This window comes from Delphinapterus leucas, chromosome 15 (genome assembly GCF_059928025.1).
Source record: "Delphinapterus leucas isolate spDelLeu-1000000601 "Yukka" chromosome 15, BTC_Dleu_Yukka2, whole genome shotgun sequence".
In the NCBI taxonomy this organism is placed as follows: Eukaryota; Metazoa; Chordata; class Mammalia; order Artiodactyla; family Monodontidae; genus Delphinapterus; species Delphinapterus leucas.
Window position 1 is genome coordinate 973,332 of NC_143143.1, and position 23,363 is coordinate 996,694.

The following is a 23,363-nucleotide window of genomic DNA, read 5'->3' on the forward strand; positions in this document are numbered from 1 at the left end:
GCCGGGTGCCCTTTCCTCATTTGTGGGGCCGGCCTACCCCACAGACAGGGAGGTGTGTGTGTCCCTGGACCCATCTCCTCTTGTGATAAGACCACTAGACCGTCCCCAGACACGGGCTTCCGCTGCGATCACTCCTGGGGAGGGCGGGGTCTCCGAGGGCCCTGGTGAGGCTAAGGGATGCGCGGGGGTGGGCGGTGGGGTGTTCAGGTTTAGGGTTAGGGGAGGCCAACTGGAGAATACGAATGTGGAGTCCAAACAGGAGCCTGCCCTTCCCCCGAGCTGAGAGAGGGCGAGCTCGAGGGAGAATGGGGGTGCTCCCGGCTCGGTTCGACGTATGGGGACGACTGCCGCCACGTGTGGGGCGCAGGGCACGCCGGGGCCGCCACCACGCAGCGCGCACTGCACCTGCGGTCATAGGTACCGCCCGCCCGCCTTGCACAGGTGGGCGCGGGGGCGGAGCCTCTGGGTGGTAGGAACCTTGGGGCGGGGCGTCGGCGCGCGGCAGCGGGCGGTGCCTCGGGTGGGCGGGGCGCTGGCGCGCGCGCGGCGGGTGGGCGGGGGCGGTGCGCGCGGTGGGCGGTGCGGCGTGACGCGCGCCGACGCCGATCCCGGAAGCGGTGTCAGATGCTAGGGAGCCGGGCGGGCGGGCTGGCGGCGGGCGGTGGGCGGCGGGGGGGACTTGTTGTTCTTCGCGAAGTCCGAGCCGGAGCGCGCGGCGGAGGCGGTGGCCGACGGGGAGCGCGAGAGTGAGCGCGAGCGCGAGGAGAGCGCGTGCCCGCGAGGAGCCGCCGCGCGCCCGCGCCCCCCGCGCGACGCCAGGTGAGGATCTGCCGGGCAGGGCTGGGCCAGGGGCCTGGGGCCGGGGGACCGGGCGGGGGGGCGCCAGCCGCTGAGTCACGGCCCCCTCGGACCCGTGACCAAATTGGGCCGGACCTTGGGACTCCGACCCGGCCGGCGCACCTGCCGTCAGGTGTCCCGTCCCGAGAGCGCCGTGCGGGCTGGGGGCCTTCCTTCTGGGGAGGGGAGCGCACCCCGGACCCCAACCCCGTGTCCGGAGGCGGCGGGCGCAGGGCGGGCCGGGAGAGGGCCGGGTGGGGAGCGCGGCGTTCCGGCGGGCCCGGTGCCCCCTCCCGGCTCGCCCCACCTGTTTTGCTCTCAGGCCCCGGAGATAAGCTCCGGGGGAAGCAGGGGCCACGTGCCGGGGAGCGCGTGGCGACCGGGGCGACTCGGGCCTCGCGCACCCGGGCGCTGCCCGGCTCGTCCGCGCGGTCCCGCCCCGGCGGCGCTCAGGCCCGGCCTGCGCTGCCCGCGCCCGGGTCCTCGCCGCGCCGAGGGTGGTCAGGGCGGAGAGAAGGGGCCTCGCCGACCAGGTCGCGGTCCGAGCAGCCGACCTGCCGGGGCTCGCGGAGGGAGGCCTCGGTGTGGGAGCTTGGGGTGGGGAGGGGGACGGCGAACGCGTCACTTCCCGAACCCCATGGCTCGCGGCTCATTTTTCTCCTCTGTGAATGGGGTGTCTCCATCCCTTCTCACTGGAAATGCGGGTCCTTCGGTGCCTTTTCCGAGTTCAGGACACAAGCGATGTGTCAGTAGTCTGCCTGCTTCCACACACCTTCTCCGGAACCCGGGAGGGAGGGAAGTGTTGGGCTATGGCCCCGGGTCTGCGTTGGAAAAGCACATCGCTTTGCCCTCCGTCTCCTGTCTCCCGTTGTAGTATCCTCACGCGCCACGTGTCCTGGAGTCTTCACCCAAGCGGCACTTGCCCACATTCTGCCCACATTCCCGGAGCACTCGGTTCGGGTTGCTGGAAGTCCCCTGATCTCTTTCGTGTGTTAATGATTACGCTCTTGTTTACCTTCCCCACGGCCCTGGTACCCCAGGCAGAAGTGAGCTCTTCTCCCTAACAGTTCATTCAGAGTTGACCAGCACTCACCACCCCCTTGCCAGGTGCCTGGCCTCACTCGGGGAGCTCCCGCGACTCGCGTGCCCACACCCAGCCCGTAGTGACAGATCAGTGGCTCCCCCGCAGTGTGGCTTGGCGGCCCCACTGCCCTCCCCTTGCCCCTTTATTGGCATTGGCGAGGTTTTGCCCGCACAGCGGTTGCTGCACAGGTGTCTTAATGAAGTACGGCTGTGTGCCATGTGTGCTGTCTCTGGAGCCCGGTCTCGAAGCCTGATGTCTTCAGGGGGATGGCGCTTTTTAAAAAAGCATTTGCCTAAGCGGGTGGGAGGGCCTGGGAAGCTGAAGGTGGGCTGTGCTGTGGGTGGGGCACACCTGCAGCTTGTTGCATCCTGGGTGGTTGACACCTTTCGGAGAACTTCTCTCCCTGGGTCCAGTAGGAATGTTTGCGTCTGAGCTCGGTAGAGGGTGTCTGCTTTTATGACTTAAAGCTAGACCTCTCGCTCTTCCAAAATAAAACATTTATTAACTCAGAACCACAAGTGAGTCTTCTTCCCAGAGTGCCTTTGCCTCTTGTGCGTGAGCATAGCTGGCCTTTAAGGGCTGGCTTCCAAGTTCAGCATCGCTCACTTTCAAGGTGGTTGCTAAAAATGGGAGTTGAATCGAGGCTACTGGGGAAGTCGGCTCCGGGGCTTGCTGCGTCCCAGCCCTTTTTCCAGCCCTGCAGCTGAGGCTGCCTCGGAGCCAGGTCGTTTTCCGGACCATTCTTTGTCCCCCGCGGTGCATTCTTTCACTCTCGGGCTCTGCCATAGCTGCAGAGTTTGTTTACAATCTCGGGCAACCTAGAATTCCTGCCCGTGTCCTGGCTGTTCCCGAGTCTAAAGGTTTCTGGACGGACTTTCTGGATGTCGGGTCCAGTCCACACGGGAAATGGAGCCCCGGCCAGCTGGGAGCGTCCTCTGTGTAGCCGCTCCTCAGAGCAGTAAACAGTGACTCACCCTCCCCTCTGCTCCCCGCCCCCCTGTTCTCTGCTAATGGAAGATGCATTGCTCCGCTATTTACTTTTGCTTTTTATAAGTCACAGACTCGTCATGTTTCCTCTTTCTTACAGTTTCAGGAAATTGAAAGTGTCACCTTAAAATTGTAGGATTCTAGAGCAGGTAGAAATGAACCTGTGTGGTCTCAGTCCACACACACACACACACACACACACACTCCATTTTATGTGAGGAAACTGAGCCCCGAGCCTCCTCGCCGGCTTGTGGGGCGGGGCCCCGTGTCCGGGGTCTGTGCAGCACCTGCCTGCTTTTCTGCGCTGCCTGTCTGGGTGCCCTGGGCCAGGGGGCAGAGAGGAGATGGGGTGGAAGCCGCCCCAGGCCCCCTCCCTTCAGTGCAGTGCTAACGCACTTGCTTATGTGGCAGACCTTTCACCTGCCAGGAGTGGGGTGGGGGTGGGGGAGCAGGTAGGTAAGAGGGTCCGCTGCTCTCCATCCAGCGAGGGGGGCAGGGCTTGGACAGAAGGACCAGGTCTTGGGCTCAGCCCTTGATGTGTGCTCAGGAGGGGGCACCCACCTAACCACAGGGAAGGCAGGGGAGTCTTTCTGGTGATGCCAGGGTTGGGGGAGGGGAGGGCAGGGGGCTCAGAAGTGGGAGGGTACCCAGCACAGATTTGGGGGGGGGCTGGCATGGCAACAGGTGGTCAGGAGAGAGGTGGGCTCAGGAGGGACTCTGACCAGGGGGGCTCCCTCTGCCTGCTTGGAGGGGCTGCATTTGAGGGACCAAGATAGGAATACAGACGAGACGCAGGGGGCCTGAGCCCAGGCGGTGCTGTAGGGCCGGAGCATCTACAGGGTGATGCAGGCCGAGCCTAGCAGGTGGGCATGGAAGGAGAGGTGAGGCCTGGGGGGCCATCATCACCTGAGCTGGAGACCCAGGAGGAGGGCAGGTTTGGAGAGAGGGTGAGCCTCCGGGGCCCGTGCAGGCTGTGGGTTCTCCAGGGGCATCCTGGGCTGGACTTGGAGGTTGGGCTGGTTGGAGCCCTGCATGGCACAGCTGGGCTGGGGGAGAGCAGAAGCCAGAAGGGGACCCCCCGGGGGCTTGAGGGGATCAGGGCCTGGCCTGAAGCTCTGTGGCAGGAGCAGAGGGGCACGGGGCGTGGCGGGTGCGGGGCGGCGTTCCACCTGCTGTCAGCCCGGCAGCTGCCTGAGTCACCTCTGGACGTAGCCAGGATGACACAGCTTCCTCGGGCTGCAAAGGCAAGGTGACCAGACGTCCTCCGAGGCAGGCAGACAGTCACGTCTTGCCGGAGGGCGGCCAGCCAGGGCCAGCCTGGAGGCTGGGTGCAGGCCGGGCTGGTGGGGTGCGCGTAGAGGTGCGGCAGGACACACACCCCGTCTTGGGGAGCTGGGGCCAGGCGGTGGGAGCCCTTCTGGTCCTGGGACCTGTCTTCAGCTCGTTGGTTCGTGGGATGAGTCAATGTGTGCTTGTTTGGCAGATGGGTGCCCACTGTGCGGCCAGAGCGGGGGCCGCCGCATCGCGGTGGCTTCTGGCTTTGGGGTTCGCTCTCGGCTGCGGGAGTGGGAACCTGCCCTGCCTCCTCCTCCCCCTCCTCTGACCTGACACCCTCGAGGCCTGGGAATGGCAGGGCTGCTCCGTCTGCTTGTCTTGGGCTGAGGGGCACGGGCACGGGCCGGACAGGAGCAGTGTTTCGAGGGCCCACCCTGCTCGGTATCAGAGACGCGGCTTCTCATGCGCAGGCTCACGATCTGGGCAGGCGGGCTAGCCGTCCAGTCTAGGCGCGAATCTGAAACTCTAGAACCTCCCTTGCTCCTAGGTAATCCAAACCCGGGGCTGTTCGGGTGGGTCAGTGCTCCTGTCAGCCACTGGCTCCCGTGATGGAGAAAATGTCCCCCGGGCCCTGGACCCCGGCCCAGCCGCTCGAGGTCCGGAGCACACGGGGGACGGCCAGGCCGTGAGTCACCTCAGGAGCTAGGTCACAACCGAGGAAGGGGTTTGTGAGAGGGAAGGTAAGAAGTGGTCCTGGCCCAGGCCCACCTGCCTTCCGGAAGAGCAATCCTGAACTGTCAGACCTGGCTGCCCTGCCCTGCCCTGTTCCTAATGGGCCCGGAAGGGGAGGGACGCCGCAGCCCCCGAAGGCCCTCCAGACCACGCGGTTATCTGAATTGCCTCCATCTAGTCTGCTGGGGTTCCCTTTTCCTAGAGAGGAAGCCCTCTTCCGTGTTCAGCTGTACGTGAGAATGGAGTTTCCATTGGGTTGAAAACCAGCCTTAGTTAGGCTGACGGTCGCCTGGAAGGTGTTCTGGGGTAGAAGTGCTGGCTGCACGCTGTCTGGCCCAGCAGCTCCTTCAGGGCTTGGGGAGGGGGCGAGCGGAGGGCAGCCCCGCCATCCGGGCTCCCAGCCTAGCGCTGGCCACCGAGCTTCTGGGGTGACCCCACCAGAACGAGCCCAAGGGCTCTCTGCACGTGTGTCGCCAGGTTCTGTTACTCGGCGGCAGTGCCCGGGCATCCTTCCTTGTGCGGGGCTGTTGGAAAGACGTGTGGGGTGACCAGGCTCCGATGCGGCGGCACTGGGCACCCCTGCCCGTGCCCAGCTGTTGTCTCCCACCCCAGCCGGTTCCAGCCGAGTCCCAGAAAGCAGTTCGTCCTGTGTGAGCTCTGCTGGCCCATGAGGTTGCCTGATGTTCCGTGGTTCACAAATACCCTTTTAGGGCAGTTGTTTCAAAATCAGGTGTTTTGTAAACTCTTCTTTACACCTACAAAACTCTTCTCCGAACGTCTTTCCAAGAGCGAGCTGTTGTTTTTCTGAAGTCAGAAGTGATGTGAGGTCGATACTTTGTGTGTTTTGGGTGTTGGGCGAGAGGTGAGTAACCGTGCCGCTCCTGTCCCTGTGCCGAGTCTGCAGAAGGGCCCTCTGCCCCTGGGCCTGACTTTGGTGTGAGCCCCTTGGGCAGGCACCGGGCCGGGAGGAGCAGGTCCCTGAGGAGGGGGCGGAAGCCAAGGCAGTGGGGGTCATGATGCTGAGCAGGGCGGTGGGTGTCTGCTCCCGCCCTGGACTTGCCACCTTTCCGCAGGGCCGGGGTGCTGGTACAGGCCCTGCAGCCCGGGGGCGTTGAGAGCGCGGCCCTCGGCCGGAGTGTCTCTCACGGCGTCACCTGCGTGGCCCAGCTGAGGACATTTGGCACTGGGGCCCTTGGTTCTGATCCCCTCATTTTTCAGAAGGGAAGATCGAGACCCACAGAGAGAGGGTGACCAGCCCCTCGGCTCCATATTTACACGCATTCGCGCCATCTGCTTGGACACAGAAGGTCTGAGAACTGAGGAAAGCTCCCTGAGGTCAGACCCCGGCTGGGACCCCAGCCGGACCACTCTCTCCCGTCTCTGCCGGGGCTCCTCGCCCGTGGTCCTGGGCCCCAGTAGCCCAGGTGGTGGACGAGGTGGGCTCAGAGCCGGTGGACGTAGCCTGAGGGTCTGCCTGGGCGACCTTGACCTGGTGGACAAGGGCGCCTAATGCTCGTGGGACCTGTGCAGAGGGCAGGGGGCCGAGCCCACGGGGTGCTGAGGCCCAGGCCTATGTACATCCTGGGAATGGGCGACCCACCAGGCAGTGTCACGGTGGGCAGGTCCCCAGGGGAGGCGTCCCTGCCCTGAAGGTGCCCGGGTCCTGGCCAGGCCGGTATGTTACTGAGGGTCTGCTCGGGGGGTCCGAGCGGAGGCACCCCCCCCCCCCCCGCCCTTCCTCCTTTTCCCACCGGGTGGGAGCTGGTCCGGGTGGGTGGGCGGGGCCTCAGTCTGTGGGAATGTGAGCCCAGCTCGGTAAACAGCTGGTGACTCACCGCCCAGCTATGCCCTGGCGTGCTGGGAGCGAGCTGGAATGATAGCCGCTCGTCCTGGAGAAGTTTCTCATGGCCTCACAGCCGCCTGGCCCACCAGCCCTCCTAGTGGCTTCTCCAGCCCAGCGTTGACCCCTGCACCGGAGGGAGGGGCGGCCCGTGGGGCACTCTTGGGTCCCCCCAGATGCCAGGGGTCAAGCCAGAGTCAGGAAGCAGCTCTTACTTCCCTACTAGGATTGCCCCAGGAGCGGCTGCATGTCTGTCTTGAGCACACATGTAGCTGCGAGGAGAACAGAGGGGCACGGCTCCCCCCGGAGGCCACACTGGCCCTGCTGCCGTCCTGCTCTCCCGCACCAGCGCCCTGGAGAGTGGCTGTGCTGCGGGGGGCGACCAGGGGTCCAGAGGCCTGGGTGCTGAGACCCTCTGGTGGTGAAGGGTGGCGGGCCGCGGAGGCAGGGTGGGTGGGTGGAGGGTCCAGGCAGTGCTACAGCGAGGGTCTCAGGGCTGCAGGAGAAGGCCGTCCACCCAGGTCTCCCTCACCTTGAGAATGGAGGCTTTGCTGTGGCTCCATCTCTGGCCCCAAGACCCTCCTTGGGTGTTTCTCTGACGTTCTCTCTGCTCAGTTCATCTCATCCGGCGTTCGGAACTTGGGGGGCAGACCCCGACCCTGTAAGCTGGAGACACGGCACACCAGCGAGTCGGGCCGGGTCCTCCCCATGCCTTCCCCAGCCGCAGGCACGAGGGGCCTGCTTGCTGCCCCACAACCTGCGCTGTCTGCTCGGCCTGCCCCAAGCCATTGTTGCTGTGGGCTTCTCTGTTTCCATGACGACCATCGGGGGTTGGCTACGTCCCAAGGTCGCCATGGCAACTATCAGAGGGGAATCATGCTTGGGATGCTTTGGCTGGCTTTTTCATGAATGATTAGAATGTGTGACACAATGCAGACGCGAAAACGAGAAGGGCGGGGCGGGCGGCGGGGGCTGGCGGGCGGCAGAGACGGCTCCCGCCAGACGGTCAGTGAGCTCTGGAGGTGGTGGCTCCCACCTCCCCTGGTCGCAGGCTGGCTGGCGTAGGGAGCCCCCGCCCACGCTCTGGGCCTCAGGTCATGGCTGTGGGGCAGCCTAGGTGAAGGTGGTGATGTCACAGCTGCAGTGCCCTTGGCGGAGGTAGGTCTGTTGGGGAGGGTGGGGCCTGGCCAGGGCGGGCACGGGGCTCCCCCCAACCCGTAATTACGGTGAGCTCAGCAAGCCAGGGGCTCCCCACCTGGCCTCTTGGGGGGCCAGATGGGCCCAGAGTGATGGGGTCTTGCCAGGGCAGGGGCTGTCCCTGGGGCCAGTGGCGATTCACAGGGGCTAGGTGTGGCCTTTCGGGAGGGGGCTTTGCTACGGCGCACTTGGACCCCTGAACATGGCGTCCTGCCACAGGTGCAGACGTCTAGCTCGGGGCCGGAGGCAGAGCAGGAAGCAGCCACTGCTTCTGCCCGGTGCCAGCCCGTGGCGCTGGCGCTCGTGGCCCGGGGGCATGGGCGGGGGCAGTGTGGGACAGCCGTGTGGCTGCCAGGCCCCAGACAAGGTGCATGCGGGCCGCTCTCGGGCCGCCGCTGGAGTTGGGGGTGTGGGCAGGTGTCCTCCCGGGCCCCCTGGGCAGCGGCTCAGGACCACCAGGATGCCCCTGCTTGCAGGGTTCTGTGACTGGACAGTGCAGAGCGGGGAGCTGAGCCTCCTCGGGGCATCCCTGCAGGGGGTCGTCCCTGCTTTGGGTCACCTGTGCCCAGTCAGGAACTCATCACACTCGCTTCTGTGCTCTGTGATTTTCAGTTACCATTTCCAAGCGGTTCTGTCCGGGTGACTGTACCCAGGTTATGACGACTAATCCCAAAGCGAACAAGGCGTTGAAGGTAAGGGGGGGGGGATGGGCACAGGCCCGGGAAGGTCCCTCCCGGCCCCCGAAGCCCCTGTCCCAGGACCGCCCTAGAGTTGAGGAAGGAAGCCTGTCACCGGGCGTGGGGAGGGGCCGTGGGCTGGAGGAAGTACCTTTGGGAGAAGTGATGCTGGAGTCGCGGGCTGTGGCTTCGGGAGACGCCGGCCCTGGCGTCTGGGGGTGGAGGGGTGGGTGCCTGCCGGCCAAGACGTACTTGTCAGCCCAGCCCCGGACGTGGGCAGGGTGGCGTCTGGTTCCGCAGAGCCCCTGGTGGGGTGCCTGTGAGCGGGCGCTGCAGCTCCGGGCCTGGTGTCGTGGGTCCGCGCCAGGCGCTGCCTCCCTGGGACTGGCCGCTTCCCTGCTTAGGAGCAGGGCTGGGTCTGGCCGGAGTCAGCGCTCTGTGCGTCTGTGGGCTGTGCCCTTCCAGGCGCCTCCTGGGGTCCCGCTGGGTCCACGTAGCCTTGTCCCACCGGCCTTGGCGGGACCTAACGGGCCTGAGGGGTGCAGAGGGAGGGGTTGCCGCCAGCCCCGCACCAGGCACTGGAGAGTCCCGGGGCAGCACAGCCGGGCCGCGTCCTCGTGGGGTTTGGGCGACAGAGGGCGACCGGCTCTCGGCCGGGTATGGCCGACGGCCCCCCCTCAGGGGACACCCTGCTCCGTACCGCGTGCACGATGCCAGGCGACCCCGCGGCGCCCGTCCCCGTTCCAGGGTGGAGGCCGGGCCGGCCTGGGGCGCAGAGGGGAAAGGGGCCGAGCCCTGGCGCCCGTGGTGTGTGTTCCGGTCCCCACCCCGACCACGAGCTGTGGCCCCACAGGTCAAGAAGGAGGCGGGCGAGAACGCCCCGGTGCTCGGCGACGATGAGCTGGTGTCCATGTCGGTGCGGGAGCTGAACCAGCATCTGCGCGGCCTCACCAAGGAGGAGGTGGTCCGCCTGAAGCAGCGGCGCCGCACGCTCAAGAACCGCGGCTACGCGGCCAGCTGCCGCATCAAGCGCGTGACCCAGAAGGAGGAGCTGGAGCGCCAGCGGCTGGAGCTGCAGCGCGAGGTGGAGAAGCTGGCCCGCGAGAACAGCAGTATGAGGCTCGAGCTGGATGCCCTGCGCTCCAAGTACGAGGCCCTGCAGACCTTCGCCCGCACCGTGGCCCGCGGCCCCGTCACGCCCACCAGGGTGGCCACCACCAGCGTCATCACCATCGTCAAGTCCGCCGAGCTCGCCTCCGCCTCCGTGCCCTTCTCGGCCGCCTCCTAGTGCCCGGCGGGGGGCGCGGGGTGCTGGTCGAGGGCCCCACGGGGAGCGGACCCCTTCACGCCGGAGTCAGATCGCGGACCCGTGCCGGGCTCGGACCAGGGCTGGAAAAGAGTAGGTTCCCGGGGGCCCGAGTGCCACCTGCTCCGCACACGCACGCGCCCACGCGGCCCGCCTTCCCCCGGGCCCTGCCGCCTCGCTCAGGGCCGTTTCCAGGGCTCTGTCTTGCGCTGGGGGAGTTGGGATGTGTGGAGGGAAGGTCCTTGGGAGGTTCGCGGCCCAGACGTCTTCCGCCCCTCCCACGAGCAGCGCGTCCGTCCCCCGCTCGGCCCCCCAGCCGGTGCAGGACCCCCTCACCGCCCTGGGTGCCCCAGGAGGAACCGTGCCCCAAGGGGTCCGAACACCCCGGGATCCTGCTTCAGCCTCAGCCAGAGGCCTGTGCCCCGTGAGCGGGTGGAGGAAGGGCTGCATGTGCATGAGAGCGTGTGCGAGCCTGTACACACGAGTGCGTGCAAGCGCACGTGCACGTGTACCAGTTCTCCCATCAGTGTGCCGGTAGCGCCGGGGACCTTGGGGAGCGGCTCGTTAATGGGGCTCGGGTGAGCCTTGGGCTTCCCCTGTGTTGGGTGACCTAGGGCAGGTCCCCATCGAGGAGCAGCAGCCGCCTGGCCGGGGAGGCGGAGCCCTGTGTTCCGTGTGGAACAGGTGTGAAGGCGGCGGCGGCAGCCTCAGGCACGGGCCACGGAGCTGGGCAGCGGCGCCCGTGGTCCTGTCCGTGGGTCCTGCTGCTGGAGGAGGTGAGAGCAGGGAGAAGGGTGGGGTTGGAGAAAGAGGAGTGTGGACGGTGGGGGGAGGTGATGATGGGGGTGGCACTGGGCTGGAAAGGTGGCAAGGACCAGCTGCCTGGAGTGCTCGGACGGTCTGTCGGCAGAGGACACGGGGACTCTGCAACCTTGGTGCTTAATCATCGCCTGGACCCTTCACCCGCTCTTCCTTTCTGGCACTCGGAGCCACTGATGACTGGGGGGCCTTTGCTGGGGTGTCCTTTCCCAGAGAGCCGCTGCGGGGCTTCCCGCGTGGCTAGGCAGGGGCCGCCCCTTCCTGCCCCACCTGGGAAGATGCGGGGGCCGAGGGGTGGGCGGCGAGCCCCGAGCCCACCACAGGCCAGAAGCCCTGGGCTCCAGCTCGTGGTTTCCTCTTGGCTTGCCTCCCACCATTTAGTAAGCCCTCCAGCAAGCTGCAAAGACCCCGCGCAGGGTGCCAGCCGTCCCGGGAGGAGTGGGGGGAGGGGGGAGGGCCCCAAGGGCTACAGCCAGAAAGCGTCCCCCTGTCCTGGGAGAGGGCGCGGGGTCTGGGGCGTCTGGGTCCTTCCGGAGCCACGGCCGGTGTGTAAAGAAGCTGTTGATACCATAGCCATGGTAGGTAATCCACATTGGATATCAGTAAGGACCACGGGGATATTTAAAAGAGAGAAAAGTATATATATATATAAAATTAGATACACATTTTATCGTAGATTTTCATACCTTTTCCTCCTACTTGATACTGTAGCCTCTCTAGGGCAGAGCTGCCTGGGAGTGTGGGTGGGAGCGGGACCACCGCCCGCGCCTGGCTTCTCAAGCTGGCCGCTCTCGCCGCCCACCGCTGCCCTTGGGCCGTGCCCCAGCCGGGTGCCCCGCGGGGAGGGCGGCGGCCCGGGCTCTCCGAGCACCCGATCCCGATCCCGCAGCCTCCACTCCCCGGGACCAGGCCTGGGAGACCAGCGTGATCCCTCCCCCTCCTCTCAGAGCGTTGAAATTTCATTGTCACAGTTTTAATATATGGATGTTTTAATTTAAGAAAACAGGCACAGCCCCCTGGCCGGGGGGGCTGGTTTCCCGTCCCCCGTGCTTCCGGCTCGCTCCTCCGGGCGACAGGGCCCTGCCTAGGCCCCGCTCCTGTTTCCCGCACCTCTGGCCTCTCCGCAGTTTCATTTCAATATTTATTTTTGTGCTGCTTTTATCATGATATAAATTATTGAGAAGAGACCCTATGTCGTGGCCCCTGTGGTGTGACGTGCGGCCCGCGCCCGCCCGTCCCCTCCCGGCCACACCTAATTTATTGCTGTACATCTCTGCCGTGACGCTTTTGTACCTTTCAATAAAGAGTTTTCTGGTTTCACGTCTTGCTGCACGGTTGGCGCTTTGGGCCAACCCTCCCTCCTTCCCTGGCCCGGGGGGGGGCGGCGCTGTGGACCACTGCCTGCGCCGCCACCCCATCCCAGCCCCATGGCTGGAGCCCCCCCGGGGGTGGGGTCACTGTCAGATGCTACTTGTGAGTGGGTCTCCGGGGCTGCGCGCGGAGGGCTCAGGCAGGTGGAGGCAGGCGGGCTCCCTTTCTAGGTGGTGGGTGGAGTTCCCAAGGCCCCTACTGCCCTGACGAGGAGCCCCTGTCGGTGGACGCGGCCCCCCTTCCCAGGGCGGCTCTCTTGGCGGGGGCTCTAAGGTGAGCTCGCAGTGGGTGGGAGAGATGGGGTCTGCCTGGGGCCGAGGGCAAAGCCAGTAAGCAGACTCCCCTGAAAGCCAGAGCCGGGGGCCCGGCCAACCTGGGCCTGCTGGTGGGGGAGCGGGCGCCCTGTCCTTGGGATGCTGCCCCCTCCTTAACCCCCTGACCTTGGAGGGTCAGGTGGGTCAGCACTTGGCCTTGGCCTCTGAAGGAGGGTCAAGCTTGCCAGGAGATCTGCTGCTCGTTGGGGTTTCTGAACACGGGCAGCCCTCCCGCCCCCCCCCCTGCCGGGCTGACTGGGGTGGCACCTCGTAACCAAGGGACTGTGCTTCAGCGCCAGCCACTGGGCTTGAGCCCCACCCCCAGCTTCCGTGTGGCCTCCGCCGGCTCCTTCCCCGCCAGCCCCCGAGCTCCCTTCTGCGGAGTCAGGTGCGGGGATGGACGCACTCGGCACAGTGCGGTCGCTGTCTTCCCCCAGCTGAGCAGATCCCCGTAGCAGCCCCGGGAGAGCCCACACCCCGGCCTGCTGCTCCCGGGAGCCCCTGGGTGTGTCCCTGAGACCAGAGCTGGCAGCAGCCTCTGGGTGCAGGCTGGGGAGTCACAGACCCCGCCCGGCGCTGGGCTCCAGGAAGGTTGTTAAAGGGTTCCTGCCTCCAGGCCGCCCAGCTGCTCTGGGGGCCGCCACCCTGCGGCGTGGACCGCTGGGGCCATTTCACAGGTGAGAACACCGAGGCCAGAGCACGTGGGTGAGACAACCGGCCTCCGTGGCCACCCCTGGCCCCACGCAGTGCGGCCTGGAATCGGGAACCGGGTTTTCATCAGAGATGATGGAGAGGTGGCCCGCGGTCCCCTCCTCGGAGCACCCATGCTTCCCCGTCAGCAGGGCCAGGCCCGTGAGGCCGGCAGCCCCTCTGACCTGCTCTGAGGCTCTGTCCCACCTGCAGGTGTGTCGTCCTCACTGCTTGACTTTGTTATGTCGGAAGCGCCTGGCCACGGGCAGAGGGGCCTGTGGGGCTGGGACTGGTGGGCAAGCAGCCCCTCTTGCCAGCTCCGTGACCGCAGGCAAGTGGCTCCACCTCCCTGGGCCTCGGCCACCCGCCCGGGGCCGTTGTGAGGATTGCGTGTGTGTGACATTGCTGGCCCGGTCCTTGGCACACGGCGGGTGCTCCCAGAGCGCCAGGCCTGCCTGAGAGCACCCCAGGACCGCACGCTGTGTCGGGGTCTCCAGAAGGCGGCCCTGGCCCACATGCCCTCTGGGTTCACAGCCTTGGGCAACTCAGGGCCCTGGGGCAGCACCGCCTCCCCTGGCTCACCGCAGGGTCTCTGCCCTGCAGCCTCCAGGAGACCTCCCTCCTGGGTCAGCGGGTCTCTGGGGGCCCCGTGGCCACTCGCAAACCAGCTGTCAGACGTGGGGGCCCGACCTGGGCCTGCCAGTCGCAGAGGGCGCGGTAAGGCAGATGGGGGGCCTCCCAGCTGGCGGCAGGGAGGAGGCCGGCCTATCTTATCAGGCAGCCAGGCTGGGCCCTGGGAGAGGCCGCTGGCCTTGAGTCCCGTGCCCCAGGCCCAGGGAACAGGGGGACAGGGGTGACCCCACTCTGCCCTGGAAACCGTACGCTGGTTCCTGCCCTGCTCAGTCTCTCTGAGACCCTCGGTGCCTTTCCCTCTCTCCCTGGGTGACGTGGGAGCCGGCGGCCGGGAGGTGTGGGAGGTCGTGGCTGGGTAGTGCCCAGGCCTTCCTGCTGCCGCGCTGCCAGCTCTGCATGCCTGCCCGCGGGCGCACCACCCCGGCACCTTTCCCCGGCTCCCGCCTCACCCTCCTGAGCGCCCCCGACACACTGGACGGACCAAGGCTCACAACCCGCTGCCGCCCCTCCCCACGCGGGGCACCCCGACGTCCAGGGCCCACCCTCACTCCCCCTGTCCTGTTCCGCCTCCTGGGCCCCAGGCTCCCGGGCACCAGCCCCCTCCTCGGGCGGGGCTGGCACGGGGCCTTGAACTGGAGAAGCCAAGGCTCCGGACCACACAGCCGTGCGCACGGCGGGGCAGGCCATCCCGGCTCTAGTCTGAGCTCATTGCCTGCCTGCTTTGAGCTGCTACTGTGGCCCGCAGCCCCAGAGTGGACGGGGACCCTCCCCGCTGCACCCAGACTTCGCACGATGGGTCTCATCTGTCCGCCTCACTGTGGTCCATTCATTAGAGCACTGACCCTGCAGGAACACAGGCCACTAGAGTCACTAGAAAACCCAGGCTGTTTATGCATAAATAAGTACAGTTCACCAGGAAGCCGGAGCCCTCCACCGCTGGCCCCAGCGCCTCCCAGACTCCCAGCAGCCACACCGGCCCTTCCTCCGCGGGGCCACCCCGCCTCCTGCACTCAGTGTGGAGCCCTCCTGCCTGTAAGGCCCGCAGCTCTGGGCTGCCCAGCCCTGCCCGCGAGCTGTCCATCCAGGGAGGCCACCCGAGCCGATGGCCAGGTGAGCCCGGCAGGTCCCTGGGCTTGTCAGATAGGCTCAGGTGCCCTCTTCTGAGGCCGAGGGCCCACCAGGCGATGGTGTGGCCCCGGGGCGCCTGGCAGGGCTACCAAGTGACCTGCTCCACTGGCCAGAGGTGGGATGGGCAGTGGGCTCCACGGGCCTAGCAGGAGGCTCCTAGGAGAGGCCTGACCTTTGGCAAGACGGTCGGTGGGTGAGGGGCCCTGTCCTTTCCCAGCGGCCTGGACCACTGACCCCACCAGGCCGCTGCTGACCCCGGGGCCCCTACAGCTCCTCCGCGGGGATCAGCATCCTCTTCTCCATGTTGCGGCCCTTCCTGCCCCTGCTGGAGCCACCATCTATGCCAGGGTGGGTGCTGGGCAAGGGGTCCCTGCCCTGGCCGGGTCCCGGGGCCTCGTGTGTGGCCTGCTGCGTATACTGCTGGTAGGCGGGCGAGAAATTGTGGATGGCGTCCTGCACGATGTCCTGCGGGCTCACGGTCTCCTTGAGGCCGCTGGAGATGCTCTGCATGGGCGCCGTGGGGGCTGGTGACAGGCAGCGGGTGGGCTGGGGTGCTCCCTGCGCCCCATCATCTCCCCCCGTGCACCCGGACCCCAGGACCTGACCCTGTTCCCCACCAGCCTCGGGGCTGCCTGGGCCAGGGCTCCTGCATCTCCAGGCCCTGGCTTCGGCCAGCAGAGGGTGACTCCTAGGACCCCAGAATCCCAGCCCAACTTCTCCACCCCAGCCCAGCACTGGGGCTGTCCCAGCCCAGACCCCCTGCCAGAGGTGGCAGAGAGAGACCGCTGTGAGCTGGCCCCCATCCTCTCTCCGCCCTGGTGTGAACTCTTCACACCCTCTGCCACTCCAGGCTGACCGGTCCAGGCTCAGGCCACCCCTACCCAAACAGGCCATTCTTTAGGGACACCAGCACCAGCCAGCCCTTGGCCTCTCTGGTCAGGCTGGTCCAGGCTCCTGGGTATGGTCGCTGGGGCCCCCAGGCTCAGGCGCTGCGCCAACCCCCTATCACCGAGGGACCCTTGGGGGCCCAAACATCAGGTCCAGCCCATCTCACTCAGAGTTCAGCCCGCCTGCCCGCCGGCCTGCCTGGCCTCTTCCCCTGGACCACGTGCAGGTGAGGCACCTGTCTGGAGCTTGGGTCCTCCGTGGGGCCATCTCCCTGCCCATCAAGTCGACATTCCCAGGGCCCGTGGGCAAGACGGGGGACAGAGACATGGTGCTGGGGGGCCCCTTCTCCTCTGAGCACACCTGGCAGGTGAGGGCGCAGCGCAGAGCGATGGAGCGAAGAGCAGCTCGATGCAGGTGATGAGGTTCTGGCAGCCGGCGGCCACCGTGCCGGCCGCACGCCGCTCCCATCGGTGACCTGGGCCTCAGGGATGGCCCCACACCCCTCCAGGATGGCCAGCAGCATCCCTGGGGGACGGCGATGGCCACTCAGGTGCCTGCCCCGGACAGGAGACTGGACTGCAGCCACCCCCAGCCAGAAGTCCCCCTGAGGCCGGCCTCATGGGCTTGGCGGGGGTCTGCAGGGTCTGAGGTCCAGAGGGGCTGGGAGCCTCCACAGCCAGGGCCTTGGCACAGCGGACGTCCAAGAACTCCCCGAGCGCCTGTCCTGACCTCTTCCTGGCCCCACCCCTCACCGTCCCCTGAGAAGTGGGGTCTGGCTGTGCCCAGAGCCTGGCCCAGGGCCCGCTGAGGACAAGGCTCCACCGCCCCCCGCATGGCCTCTTCCCCACACATTGGGCCAGACCTGCCGGGTGGGGAGCCCACCATCTCCCCCGTGCTGGGGGCTTGATGGCCTCCCACTGAGAGGGCCGCCTGCTGACCCGGCTACAGCTGGGGCATCTCTCTGGGCTCCAGCCCCTGCCTCAGGAGCCCCACCCACCCTGCCAGAAAGAGAGGAAGATGACAGCCTTGATGGTGAGGAACTTGAGGACAGGCTCAAAGGGCCGCAGGAGCTCCCTGGTGGCGAAGTAGAAAAGGAACAAGGCGTAGAGGGCCAGGCTCACGGAGGCGTTGTAGATGAGGGTGACGTAGAGGTAACCGCTGTGGATGCTGGGGGCCAGAGCCGGGGCCGGTGGTGAGGGTGGGCCCGCGCCCCCATGCCCTCCTCACCCTGCCAGCTGTGCCATTGGCCTGGGCCCCCAGCCTGGGCACCGGCAGTGGCTCAGACCTGGACCCTCCCTCCAGGGCCTGCAGATGGCACCCTAGGGGAGCGGCAGAGGAGATGGTTGCAGGGAGTCGTCTCCAGATCCTGCCCCCTTCCAGGCAGGAGCCCTGCTGCCCCTCCCCTCTCTACCCTCCCAGGCACGGGAACGGCCCCCACGTCGTGGACCCACCATTATGCGTGGGCGCTTCGTGTGCATGTCAGCTGTATGAGCGTGTGCGCATGTCAGCTGTATGAGCGTGTGCACATGCTCATTGTGTGTTCCCATGTGAGAGCACGTGTGTCTGCACGTGTGCATGTGTGTGAGGGTGAGTGCGCGTGCGCACACCTGAGCATGCGTGCGCATGCGCGTGAGGAGTTCGTGTGGACCCAGGGCAGGGGCACGGGCCAGCACAGAGCTTGGCTCTCTGGGCCCGAGCGCCCTTAAACCCACGCTCGCCCTCCAGTGGCCCTGCTGTGGGGTAGCGCCGGGGAAGGAGCCCATCGCTGCCTGGGCCGCGAAGCCCTGGAGTCCCCAGGGCATGTGTGTGACAAGGGTCTGTTTGCCGTGGCCTTGCCCCCGGCCCTTTCCCAGGAGGAGGAGGGGGAGGGGATTTGGCCCCTGCTGAGCCCTCTGCTGAGCTCTGCCTACCTCCCCTGTGCCCCCCAGGCCGGGCCCACCCACCCCCTCCCTGCCTGCACGCCAGCCTGGCCTCACTTGAAGTCCCCGTCGTGGTATTTGCCGAACGCCTGCAGGATGATGGTGACCAAGGCCATGATGGGCTTCACAATGCAGAACTGCAGTGTGGCCTGGGGGTGGGGGAGGAGAGTGAGGGGACGGGGGAGGGGCCGAGGGACCCCCAGCACACTGGGCGGTGAGGGGCGGTCAGGGGGCGGCTGGGAAGGGCCGGGCACTCACCTGCTTACAGAAGCGCAGAAACCCAATGGAGTAGGACATGTGCCTAGAAGGCAGCAGGTGCCATAGAAGCAGCTGGGCCTGGGGTGAGGGAGTCCCTGAGGTGTGTTCCTGGAGGACACACCCCCAGACTGGCCTGGCTGCCCACCCTGGGCGTAGGGGTGCCCGGCGGGCTCTGGGGAGATGCTCATCGGATGGGTTTTCCCCAAATCTCAGCCATGATGGCACTCTCACCCCCCAGGTACTGGAAACAGAGGCTCAGGAAGCTGTAAATGACAAAGGCTGCAGAACAGGGGTGTCGGCAGTGAGCCTGGGCGGTCCACGAGGGCACCCGGCCTGCACGAAGGCTCCCTGACCGCTCAGAACTCCTTGGCGCCCATTTCCCAGAAGACAGCTGGGGTTCAGCTCACGCAGCAGGACCCACTCCTCACGGGGGCTCCCAGCTGGGTTCTAGGACCACATGCCATCCCTGGTGGGGGTGGGGCCTGCAGCAGTCACGGCAGCTCTGACGCTCCCCACCCCATTTAGGGCCCGTTCCATTCCACCCCTAGGCTCTGGGCAGGCCCAGCTGCAGTCTGGCCCCCAACTTGGGAGCCTGGGAGTCTTGTATCGTTAGCACCACTAATCCCGACTGTCCTGCAGGGGCCTCGCTAAGCCAGACTCAGGCCTGGAGGGTGGGGGGCCCCAGGGCAGGCGGGGGGAGTGCAGGCGCCTAGGAGCCCCTCACTCGGCTCCCCCTGCCAGCCCAGCTTGGGGCCGCTCTGGGGCCCGGGGAGCTAGCTGTGCTCACCTTCGTAGCAATCCTGCACGGAGTCAAAGTAGACGTAGTGCTGGTGGCCCCCCAGGAGGAGAAGGCTGAGCCAGGAGTCAAAGGCGTAGATGGGACGATGAAAAGCAGGCGGATGATGTAGTGCTGCTCGTCGGGGACGGTGCAGGAGCGCAGGTGCAGGTAGATCTGGGTGGGCGGAGCAAGGCAGGCCTGGGGACACGGCCCACCCGCCACCCAAGCGGGAGGAAGCAAAGCGGACCTCCCTGGGCCCTGCCCTTAGCGGACACTCTGCACTGGGAACATGCATTCACTCACGTGCCCATTCATTCATTCAACGAGAATTTCCCCAGGGGCAGGGGGATGGGCGGCAGTCACGGCCCCCTCGTGGTCATGACTGGTCTGGAGAGCAGTTTGGCATTTTGACACGGAGGCATTAAAAGGGCTGATACCCTTTGACCCTTTCTAGGGATTTATCCCACGGAACAGATTTATTCAGAAACAAAAGTAGGATTTGCGTTCAAGGACGTTCATGGTAGGGACGCACACGAGGCTGAGCACGGCGGTGGGGCCCGTGACTGAGATGCAGCCGTGCAGAGGGCTGCCCTGCAGCCCCGAGTCGCCAGCGTGGGGAGACGCTCCGACAGAACGCAATCGGTCACATCAGGATGACAAACTGAGCAGGACCCAGGTGTGTGAAAAAGCAGGGTAAAAATGAAGGGAAAGACATCCCTGGACAAAAGGAAAAGATGGGTGGTTCTCATGTTCATCTGTATACCTTCTTAGATGATCCACATTTTCTACGAGGACAAAAAAAACAGTGACAGGGTCTTTGGAAGGAAGAGGCCCCGGGGAGCCAGCCAAACAGGTAGCTGGCTGTAGTCCCAAGAAACTCTGGGAGGCTTCCCGGAAGAGGTGCCATGAGAGGAGGTGGAGAGAGGGCAGGCAGAGGGCAGGCTGTGTGCAGAGACCCAGCTTCTTAGGGCCCAGCATGGGGAGTGGCGGGGGCAGCCTGGCGTCAGAGTCAGGTTCCTTATCAGCCACTCCCTCCCCAGCTGGTGCGGCAGGAGGGCATGGCCTGAGCAGCTATCAGGAGATGGACTTCTGCTCCTGGGCTGGCACTGCCTGGCTGAGGGCCTTGGCAAGCCGCTGTTCTCTCTGTCCTTGGTTCCCCGTCTTTAAAGTGAGGGTCCAGTCTCTCTGTCCCATTGAGCTCTGAATGGGTGGGGAGGGTGGGACTCCTCCATGGGAGTGCGGGTGGGGGCGGGGAGGAGGGTGGGCCCTGGGAAGTGCCACCCACGGGGTCTCCATCAGCACTGTCCAGGCCGTGGGGCCCCAGGACGCTGGGCTCCAAACACACGTGCCCAGCTGGCACCCAGAATTACAAAAGGTCAGGGCAGGAGACAGAGGACCAAGCCAAGGCCCAGACTGTGGCTGGAACTGGCCCGGACCCAGGTGCATTGGGTGCCCGTCCCCCTTACTGCTCCTTGTCCCACAAATCACAGCCGACACCAGACCTAAAGCCATTCTGCCACCAGGGAGGAAGGCATGGCTTCCCTGCAGAGGCAAATGCACCACCCTCCTGTCCGGTCTACCTGTCCAGATGCTCCAGGGCAGCTTGGTAAGACTCAGGGCAAATGCTGCCTCCTCCAGGAAGGCCTCCCAGATGGCCCCCACCTCTTCCGGCCACTCTCAGCTGCACCCAGCCCACTAATACGTTTGCCGTGTCCCCCTTCTATTCTGGTTATTTGAAGCCACACCTGGACACGCACCACACAGCAGGCAGCTCTCACTGAGAGGGTACCGCCCTGCCTCGGAGGCCTCTGGCCACCTGCTTCCCTGCCAGCCAGTCTCCTGGCTCACCCCTCCAACCCAGTCCCTATGACAATGCCAGCCAAGTCATGCCAGCAGCTCTGCTCTCAGCTCCCCGCAACGACAGCCTCCCCTGGCTCCCCAGCACCCCTGGGCTGAAAGCCAAACTCCCACATGATGTCGGAGGCCCCTCCTACAGGTCCCAGGTGCCTCCAGCCCAGGCAGCCCTCTCCCTCCCAGCTCTGCTCGTGTCTCTCTGGCGCAGTCCTGGGCTCCTCTCCCACTGCCTGAGATGCTCGGGACCCCACTGCCCAGCCCTGCACTCGGGCACCACCTCCTGTCACCCGCTCCCTGGCTCTTGCTGCCAGGCTTGGCACTGCTGCATCGGAGGGCTGCCTGTCTCCCCAGCTCTGGACCCCTCCAGCCAAGCTCTGACCCTGCTTCCACTCCCAGAGCCTGGTCTCACTCCTTACAGAGCCACGTCCCAGCCTCACCAGCTTTCCCGGGGATGCTGCACCTCTGGAGGGGAAGGACCTTTCTGCTCCAGGCTACGTGAGCCTAGGAAAGACCCCGGCCTCTCCCAGCCTCAGTCTTCTCATCCGTGAAAGGGGACAGTACTGCTGACCTCAGTGAACAGGCTGAGGGGCCGACGAAATGCCCCGGGGGAAGGGCCTGGCACCTGGCTGGAGCTCTTCCCTCTGCCTGGAAGAGGCCGCCCACCTTCGGGCCCAGATCTCTCCCTCCCCTGCCCCCTCCCCTGGCCCGATGCTGCCTCCTCGAGCCCCTGGGCACTGCTTCTCTGGCCCGAAGGCCTCCGAGGTCTGCACCCAGGCCATTGCGCTCGTGGACCCACAGCCCCAGTAGGGCCGGCCAGGGCCAGGCTGAGCTGTGCCTCACGGAGAGTGGTTCCCAAGGGAGCGCACGGGGGGGGCTCACCTGGTGGCCGGTGAGCACCAGGGCGGTCCACACGAAGACGCCCGAGATGCCGCGGGCCAGCGCCGTGGTGAGGAAGAGCTGGGAGGTGCCCTGGGAGCTGTTCCCCACGCGGTCCACCTGCAGCCCGGTGGGCATGGCCAGCGGGAGGCTGGACTGCGGCCCGGCTGCCCACATCAGGGGGTCTCCCAGGAGCCCTGAGACATCTGCAGAGGTGAGGGAGGACACAGGCGGGGGGGGGGGGAGGGCAAAGGTGCACGCAGACGCCGGAAGCAGCCCCAGTGCCTGTGAGGGGGAGAGAGTGGGCAGGGCCGGCGAGGCTGTGCTGAGCGGGGCATGCTGGGCTTCGGCCACCGTCCCTCCCAGGGGAGTTCCGGTCTGACCCTCCTGCCCTCTTGCCTGGGCTCTGGGCAGCCCTCTGTGTGCAGAGACCCAGGTCCAAGGCCCGGGCCTGGGCGCCCTCTTCCCTGGGGTCAGCCACCTGGGTGCAGACACCAGCTGCCCGACTGTGTCCCGGGACGATCGGTCCCCACCTCTGGTGTCCCGGGCTTGCGGGGAGCCTGCTTTTCAGGGGCCAAAGACATCTGAGAAAGTCGGGGAGCCCCTGGTGCCCTGCCTACCAGGGGTGGAGTCCGGGAACCAGGCCAGACGGGGTGGGGAGGCACCCTGCACCCACCGGGCCTGCCCGAGCATCTGGTGCCCAGCTTGGCCAGGGCCCCCGGCCACCCCAAGCCCGCTTGCTAGCCCTGGGCGCCCTGTTCCTCAGCTGCTCGTAACCCACCGGGGTGCCGGGCGCCTCCCCCCTCCCTCCAGACCTGGTCACAGGGTCCGGCACCTACCTCTCAGGCAGGAAGCTCCTGGGCCAGTCCTGGGAGGCCCGGCCTCCAGGGAAGCCTAGCTGGTCATTTGTGTGGCCACATGGCCCCCACGGGCGGCCCCCGCGGGGCTGGGACCAGGCTGCCTTCCGGAGGCTGGGCCAGGCCTGGGGACAGGCAGCCGGCACTCCACTCCCGGCGGCCCACCGGAGCCTCCGGCTGCGGGGAGGCGCCGGGGCGGAGGGGAGGAGTGGAGGGCTGTCCCCTCCCCCTTTGACACTCTATCCCTGCCCCGGCTGTTTGCTCAAGGCAGCTGGCTCCCAGGAACCCGCCTGCGCCAGGTGCCCTCACCTGCCTGCACCAGGAGGCCAGGCAGCTGCTCCCCGGGCCTGAGATGGGGGAGGGGCTGCGTGCGTAATGGGTACGGGCTTCCAGCTGGGGTGATGAAAGTTCTGGAAGGAGGTAGAGGTGGCAGTTGCATGACATCAAGGGTGTATTAAGTGCCCTTTTAAAGCGGGTAAATTTATCATGAGAATTTCCCCTAGGTTAGAAAGGCCCCCGGCCCCAGGAGGTACATTGGAAGCATTTCTGGTTTTCTCTGCCAGGGGGTGGGGGGAGGGGAGGAGGGGATGTGGGTGAGTCACAGACAGGCCACTGGGCCTGCCCTGTGGTCAGCCCTGGGCCAGTGGGAAGGGCTCACCCCCCTGGGCTCTTGGAGGTGCCGGCAGGGTGGGGGGCCTCGGCCATCTACCACGCTGGGTACGGGGACTAAGTGCCCACATGGTCCCATCCTTGGTGCCGCCTGACCCTCCCTGCGGCCCTGGATCGTGGGGTCAAGGGGTGGGAGTCAGGGACTCCCACGTGTCCAGGGTCCCCCAAGGGTACAGGAGGGTCGGGGGGAGGCTGCCAGCCCCTCGGACACACCACCCCGTTCCCCCACCCCTCCGTCCACACTGCCCCCCGGGGGGTCCCCCAGACTCTCCCTGAGGCTCCCATCCTGACTCAGGTAGAGCCCCGGGACCTGGCCCGGCTCCCCTCACGGCCTCCTCCGGTGCCGACTCTGCTCCTGCCGTCTCGGGTGTCAC

At 66.3% G+C, this 23,363-nt stretch overlaps 2 protein-coding genes across 3 annotated transcripts; one reads left to right on the forward strand and one right to left on the reverse strand.

The window, feature by feature from the left end:
• Positions 1-626: 626 nt before the first annotated feature.
• MAFK (MAF bZIP transcription factor K) lies at positions 627-12,074 on the forward strand. Of its 2 annotated transcripts, none has more exons than XM_022563494.3 (3): positions 627-819; positions 8,565-8,644; positions 9,483-12,074. In XM_022563494.3, the coding sequence occupies exons 2-3, from the start codon at positions 8,609-8,611 to the stop codon at positions 9,915-9,917; spliced, it is 471 nt and encodes a 156-aa protein (XP_022419202.1). In that variant the 5' UTR covers positions 627-819; positions 8,565-8,608; the 3' UTR covers positions 9,918-12,074. The 2 variants fall into 2 exon arrangements, with proteins under 2 accessions (XP_022419202.1, XP_022419204.1); XM_022563496.2 differs by lacking the exon at positions 627-819 and adding an exon at positions 3,592-7,913.
• A 2,977-nt stretch (positions 12,075-15,051) lies between these two features.
• On the reverse strand, positions 15,052-21,840 carry TMEM184A (transmembrane protein 184A). Its single transcript, XM_022563536.3, is given in 12 exon segments — positions 15,052-15,422; positions 16,116-16,173; positions 16,176-16,241; positions 16,244-16,303; positions 16,776-16,945; positions 17,755-17,846; positions 17,956-17,994; positions 17,997-18,031; positions 18,142-18,234; positions 18,743-18,838; positions 18,841-18,907; positions 21,467-21,840. Coding segments are annotated over 12 exon segments (1,218 nt in total). The 5' UTR covers positions 21,641-21,840; the 3' UTR covers positions 15,052-15,154.
• Positions 21,841-23,363: the final 1,523 nt, after the last annotated feature.

Excerpts from the sequence above, each read along its gene's own strand:
- MAFK (XM_022563494.3), top strand. The coding sequence starts at position 8,609 with ATGACGACTAATCCCAAAGCGAACAAGGCGTTGAAG. Across the intron at positions 8,645-9,482 it reads AAGCGAACAAGGCGTTGAAG|GTCAAGAAGGAGGCGGGCGA; the intron begins GTAAGGGGGGGG and ends GTGGCCCCACAG.